General features: G+C 38.5%; 1 protein-coding gene across 2 annotated transcripts in view; it reads left to right on the top strand.

The window, feature by feature from the left end:
* The window catches only part of ARID5B (AT-rich interaction domain 5B), a 707,673-nt gene that overhangs the window by 592,972 nt on the left and 107,201 nt on the right, over positions 1 to 7,500 (top strand). For both annotated transcript variants that reach the window (XM_044056388.1, XM_044056389.1), the window contains one exon: positions 956 to 1,053. In XM_044056388.1, the coding sequence (XP_043912323.1) occupies positions 956 to 1,053 (98 nt within the window). The remainder of the gene's footprint in view (positions 1 to 955; positions 1,054 to 7,500) is intronic.

Below are 7,500 nucleotides of genomic sequence, written 5' to 3'. Positions count from 1 at the left end.
AGTACACTGCCCAGACTTTCATATTAGTTGGTTAAGCACTGTGTTCACACACACACACACACACACACACACACACACACACACACACACACACACACACACACACACACACACGTCCTGTTGTATATATGTGATATATGTGAACATGCATATGTGTGTGCGGGCTCCCTACTAAAATGCCATCAGTCGAAATGCCGAGTTGCAGACATGCAAAAAAAAAAACACAGCAGAAAAGTGACTCTCGAAGATCGCTCTTCTCCTTACAACTTCTTTTTGCAGGGGACCCCCCCCCTGCACCCCCCATGATGGGAGGGAGCAAGACCCTCACACCCCCAAAGTCATGCATACAAACTCCCAGATTGCCATACCTTGGAGAAAAGGAATATTCCAAGAAGCGGAATCTCGGACTTGGTACATACAAGTCCGATCTTTTGGCCATTCAGTTTCTGCACACATAGATGCAGATGGTCGTGTGTGTGGCATTAGAAGATCCTAATAGGAAGATGAAGGAACTGGGGATGGTAGCAGTCATACCTCAGCACATTAAATAGGTTTTTTTATGATTTTTACAGTTTTCACCCTGTTTACCAGCAAAGCTACTATGAGTGCTCACTTCTGAAAACAGATTGTACTCAGCATGAGTGCATGCAGTATTTGGTTAGGCATGTACCTCAAGTCTGTGTGTGTGTGTCAGAGCCCAGTAGTCTGCTTCACCTATTATTATTTCCATTGGGGGGGGTATAAATAGACTCCATACGCCTATATCTGCATTTGAAAATGACGTACATTTGGAAAAATCTGCAGGAGAAAGTAGCTTTCATTAGTTAGAGTTGCATGGGTGGGCCATTTAAGCTCGTAAAGTTAGAAACAGAACTGTGTAAACTTGTTATTTTTTCTTAAATCTCTACTTGAATATTCTGTGTAGGACTAAATGTACTTTTGCTTTTTATTACAGATAACAGCACGCCGACAGTGGAAGAATATTTATGATGAGTTAGGGGGAAACCCAGGCAGTACAAGTGCAGCAACATGTACTCGTAGACATTATGAAAGGTAAGGTACTGCTTTGGTCTAAGGCTGTATTCTGCTGCAAGCCATACAAAAATGAACATTCCTGTCATATGACTTCATTGTCAGCATCACATGATCATTTAATGGTACTGCTGAATACGTGAAAATGTTGGTGAAATGCATCTAGTTATTATGAGAGTAAGCAGTTATCTTGTACGGCCACACTTCAAGTGGCTTAATACAGTCTATACTTGAATATAGCCACAAAACACAGTGAAGGCCTATGAGACTCATAGCAGTTGAAATGCCAGATATTAGTCTGAAATCAATCTTGGTTGTGTATGCTGTGTAAAGACACAGAACCTGAGAACACTGAGGAGTATAATAAAAACCTTTAAGTATTTCTGCATCCTTGGATCTTCATCATTAAGCTTTAGACTGATGATACATAGCATTTGCCTTTTCCTTTATTTGTTTTACCTGTAATCATCCAAATATTTTTGACTGACAGTTGTTTGATTTTTTATTCATTTCTATGAACATGAGGAGACACACAGTGGGTGTACTAGACTGACCTGTTTCAGTGTGTCGAGAGAAAGAAAATAATTGTCAACAAATTAAATTGTATTTGCAGCCAATAAATCATGTCTGTGTGAACTATTTACACACGAAGTTTAACCAGTACAGTAGTTCTGCAAAATAATCACGTCAGACTGTGTTTCTGAAGGGCCCTCCTCATTTCATTGTTTGGGGGGCTGCAGCACTGTCCACATCCTGAGGTTTGTACATTTGAGAGACAGGAAAGGGACAGACTTTTCTAGAAAAGTTAAATGTTTTTCTGTCTGTCTGAAATGGTTCAAGAGTAACTTTGGCGAATGTTATCTTACCAAAGTCATCAAGAACTTGGACAAAATGCAGCCTTATTGAATAAGATGACTGGGTCCAGATTTGACTTTCTTCTTTAGCAGCAGCACTCTTAGAGTTGATTATACTATGTCTGGGCATGCAGATACACTAATGAGAATTCTGGTTAGATTCTTCTATTAATTTATTTATGTACTGTATTTAAAAATTGTTAACAGGTTAAAAGAACAGCTCTAAAGACTCTTGCCATAATGTGGGCCTGGATACAGCAAACAAATAGAAAATGCACATGTTTAGCCAAATTGTATGTACAGAAAAAAAAAAGTGTACAACAAGAAAGTAAGAGTACAAGAGAACAGTATAGCTGCCAGGAAAGACATGAGTAGGTACATCATGTTAATTAAGATAAAAGAAATAGTGCAGATAGTTTGTTTCAGCATTACGAGTGAGCTGAGAAAATCTAACTACTTTACAGTGAGTGCCATGGTCATAACTATAGTTAATGCATGGACTACTTTCAGGGAATAGCTTGCATGCATTTATTTGCAATATTTACAGGTAATGAATCCTGTCAACAGCCATAGTCCATGTATGAATTGTATATTCACTAGGTAGTGATAAATACAGCTGTAAAATAATAGCTGAATTAGTCAGGTTCACTAACACACAACTATTTTGTGCTTTCAAAGACATTTTGAATAAAAGCAGGCTTTCATCATCACATAACTATTTTTCAGGCAAGGCATTCCAATATGAAGGAGCCATTTTATAGAAGGCACATTCAGGTATTGCAGTGGTGTATGAGGGTCTAACTAATTGCAGACTATTGCTATTCCTCTGTTCCTAATTGTTTTTCTTAATAAATATGGATTTTTTTTTCTTTTTGAGTGGGGACAGTACTTGTTGTTAAGTAGTCTGTACATCAAGGTATACAGTGTATTCAGAAGAAACATTGCCCTGGCTTTGTCAGACATCCTCCTAGCATTAAGAAAGGCTAAGCAGTGGTGCCTTCTGTAATGTGACAAATGTGTAAACATTAGAATGTTGCTCTTTACTCTCTATAGAAGGTTGACATTCAGGGGCGGCTCGTGCTATAGGACTGCGTGACTGCGGCCCCGCCACCTGTAAAATGGGTCCCCCACCTGTAAAAATCAATTAAATAAATTCCCCATTCCCCGAACATATTACAATAAAAAACTCTCGGACTCTGTGCATGCGTGCTAAGTTCCTGACTGCTGTGTTAGGCAGACCAGAACTCCAAGCACGCATGCTCAGGCGTTCCGAGCTCCAGACTGCTCTGTTAGGCAGTCTGGATAGGGAAGGCAAGAAACTCTGCCCTTCCAGCTCAGAGGTCTGTGCGGTGATGACTGTACAAACTGGAAGGTCACCGGACTGTATCGCCCACAGGCTGGACCAACAGCAGGAGGCTCCAGGCTCCTCACATCTCACGGGAGACCCAGTGGCATGCGCAGGTTATGGAGGACCAATCGGGCTGCAGGATTGCTGTGGAGGACGGACATAGTACACTACAGAGGAGTGAAGCTGGGCCATTATGGAGGACCGATCGGATCACTACGGAGGACGGACGTAGCTGTGTACAGAAACAGGTAGGGTATTTATGAAGGAGTGTGTGTGTGTGTGTGTGTGTGTGTGTGTGTGTGTGTGTGTGTGTGGGTGTGTGTTTCCCCTACCCACCACCATTTGTAAAACATTTGCAGATTTTTGCCTCATATTTGTTCTGTTCCTCATAAAATCTGTGGTTTCTGTATTTTTGTTACTTTACTTAACACAGCCAGTAGTGCAGTGGTAGCAGTGTTGCCTGACAGCTATGGGTTGTCTGGTTTGATTTTTGGCCGGGGTGCCTTCTGTGTGGAGTCTGCATGTCCTCCCTGTGTTTGTGTGGTTTTGCTCTGGTGTCCTCAGTGGGTATTTGTCCCCATTTTTTGGTCTGTATTCCCCCATTATTGGCTTAGTCCAGGTTTTTTGTGCCAAGGTTGAGAGCTATGGTGATAACTGAACTCACTGAATATGTTTGGGGGCTGTATTCCCCCATTATTGGCTTTGTTCAGGTGTTTTGTGCTAAGATGGTGACAGCTATGGTGAGAACTGAATTCACTAAATGGTAGCCATTTAAGTTTCAGTCTTCCTTTCTTTCATAAAAATAGATGATTTGGCATAGTGGTATGTTGCTCTGGCTGTTTTGCACAGGATCCTGGTTTCAATACTTGGCATTGAAATGTATGGTGGCAACACAGCATTTTATTCTAGCAACTTTCCAACATTATACAAGCAATGTTTAAAATGTGTCCCTGGTTTTTGGGCTTTTGTCCCCCCCTCCAATAAATTTTGGCTTTTTCCAGATTTCTTGTTCTTCAAAGTTCAGAGATACAGCTGAGTGTCGAGTAGATTTTACAAGGAGCTGAGAGCTGCAGGGGAACAAATGTTTAGTGCTGCTTATGCTAAGTCTGTTTATACTGTAAATAGCACAACAGGTAGTGTACTTGCTTTTGATGCAGAAGGTTGTGGGTTCTACTCCCACAGTAGGTAGATCCATTGCTGATACTGTACTCTGTTGTAAAGGGGATGGATGCTGCTGTCCTCTTTGACGAAGATACCTAATAACTATGAACCTGTTATCAGTTTGCCATCCATTCCCTATTGTGATATTACTAGCATTATCATTTTTTTATGCAACATAGGCAATTTATTTCTCAAGGGCAACAGGCACTCTATTTGTAGATGAAACAATGACATATAAAGTTGTTTGCTAGCAGTAACCTCTTCATTAGTTTACAGATTTCTTTAATGTGGAATCATTTAGATGACTTTTACTTCTTCAGAGATCATGCATATTTACTGATACTGGTGGACTGTAGAAGTTTGAGTAGACTTTTATGACGGAAATGTTCTGAATTGGGCAGTTTTGTCATTATTGGTGCATGCATTTTGTTTCATTGTTTACTGGAAAAATGTTCAAAACAATACATTTAAAATGCCCTCTTAACAACTGTACTGTATAGTACAAGGAATATAATTTAATACAGTCAGGAAGGTGTATCAAAGAGCATGTGTATGTTTCGTGTTCAAGGGGCCTATGATTTGAAAACAGCCTAAAATTAATCTTTATCTGCCACTGGAAAAAATTTATTTTCTTTGAATGTGGGTTTCAATGCTGTTTCAATGAATGTGAGTTTCAGGGGCATAGAAGTTTTAATGCTAAGTCTATTTTCGTTGCGAGACTTCATTGCTTTGTTTAGCAGATATCTATTAGGGTCTGTGCTGTAAAATATAAAATAAAACTTTCAAATGAAATCCAAATCATCGCAGAAGTAAAGCAGTATGTACATTACAGTGTTTATGGCAAATGGGGCAAAATAACCAAGGAATGGGACATTGGAATGGCTGCAGGGGGGACGCTCCATTTAACCATGATTTTGTGAGGGGGGCAGCAAACTCAGACAGCCCCGGCTGAACTATACCTCTCAACTGTCCAGAATTTTGCAAAATGAATAGATTTTTGCTTCTTATTTTTGGTTTGTTCCTCATAAAATTTGTGGTTTTCTGCCAAATCATTTAGGAATGAAGTCACTAAATTATGGCAGACATTTGAGTTTCAGATTTCATACCGTTCAAAAATTAATACTAATGCAAGACCTACTACTATTCTATTATCATTCTAAGTTTATAAGACCAATATTTAAAAATTGTCTTTATTTTTGGACCTGTGTCCCACTTCTATGTATGGCTTTGTCCAGATTGCGTGCACTGAGGTTAAGAGGTATGAGTGTCAGAGCCATCATCGTCAGCCAGAGACATTTCAAACTGTGACCTACTTGTTGCACTTCACTCCCCATTGTAGTGGCTCTGGATGTGTCCAAGCAAACTACATAGAAATAAATGGAATATATGGGAAAATACATACAGAATAATGTTGAGGAGGAGGAGCAATATTTCATGGAAAGCGGGACTTGAGCAAGCTATGTAATGTTAAACTGAGTAATAAGAAAGAAATTATATATGTATAATGTATGAAAAGAAAAAAAGTCTTTGTTGGAGTCACACCAGTGTGTGATATGTGAAGCTAGTAATGATTGTTAGAAGAAAAATGATAATAATGAATAAGAGGCTGAATAGTGGAGAATGAGAACATTTTTTAAGGCATATCTTTCGATGGGAAGCATAACAGTTATTTGATCTCTGTAAGTGAAGATAGCCAGCATTGCATTGCTACTGTCAATGGTAACGTTCTGCAAGTATTCATAATCATGTATAATAGGAAAAACATTGTAATCACTTCTGCTAAGTATTTAAGAACAGCTTTAACCAAAATAGGTGGTACAAGGATTTAGAACATTTATTTAAATGAATAAGGATGTGGAGATCAGCATATCCAAGGGAATGTGTATTATTGTCCTTTATGGCAAAATAATTTTAATTATAATGCAGCTTTATTAATTTTCTGCGTGAACAAGGATTTATTTTGCATTATCTACAAGTAGTCATATTGTTACAGAATGCAGGCTTTTTCATTATTAGTGTGAGTATTTTCATTTCATTACATCTGAAATATATTTAATTGTTTCAGAAACCATTCGGTAGTGGATTACATTCTTTTCTAATACCTTGCTCATTCATGGTATGAAAAATAATACATTAATTAAACTCAGAGCTGCTGGAATGAATCTGTGCTATTTATGATATTTTTATTTTAAGCATAGCAGGAATCATATAATACCAGTGATTTCATTATTGTCTCTGTAGGTCTGGCTGGTCTGGGCCTGCTTCTGATTCATTTTAAATCAAATAGCCGTGCTCACTCCATAAAAATGTCTTTGTCAGCCTAATTTTACATTCAGTTCAATTCATCTCTGTCAGGTTTTAATACCAAGACTGGGCGTTTGGCCAGGGTACATTAGTACTGCACTTATTTGCTGTTGTTGCAAATGATTAACAATATAAAAAGCATTAATGTTTTCCCAGCATGAGCCTGTTGCTAAGTGCTGTCTGTAGAATGAACATCATGTATAGTGATATTATATAGGTGTGTGCCTGACAGTATTTATACATATTCAACACTATGTATTTTGAAATGTCCTCATAGACGCTAACCTTTGTTGATTCCTCTCATCATGTTCTTCTCTTGTCATTACCAGCATCCACAATGAGATGATTGGTGGCCTCCATGAACTGCAGATCCTGGGTGCTGTAGCACATTTTAAACATCAGCTGCAGTACCCACAGAGCACATTTTACATATTTTTCTAAGCAGACATTTCCATGATTGTGTTACATATATCTGAATGAAGCAAAGTGTGGGAATGTAGAATAAAAAGTGGCTGTCAAAGGCAGATTATCACTGCAATACCGTACTACTGTTAGTGTTAGCCTGTCATAATATAGTTGCTGTTCATCTTTCCAAGGCAATAACTGTCAGGTAATTAGTTGTATAGTCAAGTCTAATGTATTGCAAGAACATTTTTTATAACCTTACCCTGTTACATTACCTTACCGGGTAAAACATATACTACTCATGACAATATAACATGAGGTCACAAGAAATATATGACCCATTACAGCAGAGTTGTGGTATTTGTTGTCATTTTAGATGTTGCCGTTTAATATAGA

The sequence above is a fragment of the Protopterus annectens genome, chromosome 14.part0 (assembly GCF_019279795.1).
Source record: "Protopterus annectens isolate FY-2018-M chromosome 14.part0, PAN1.0, whole genome shotgun sequence".
NCBI classification, from domain to species: Eukaryota; Metazoa; Chordata; order Ceratodontiformes; family Protopteridae; genus Protopterus; species Protopterus annectens.
The sequence above is the reverse complement of the archived record's forward strand: the minus strand, read 5'-3'. Positions and strand labels throughout refer to the sequence as shown.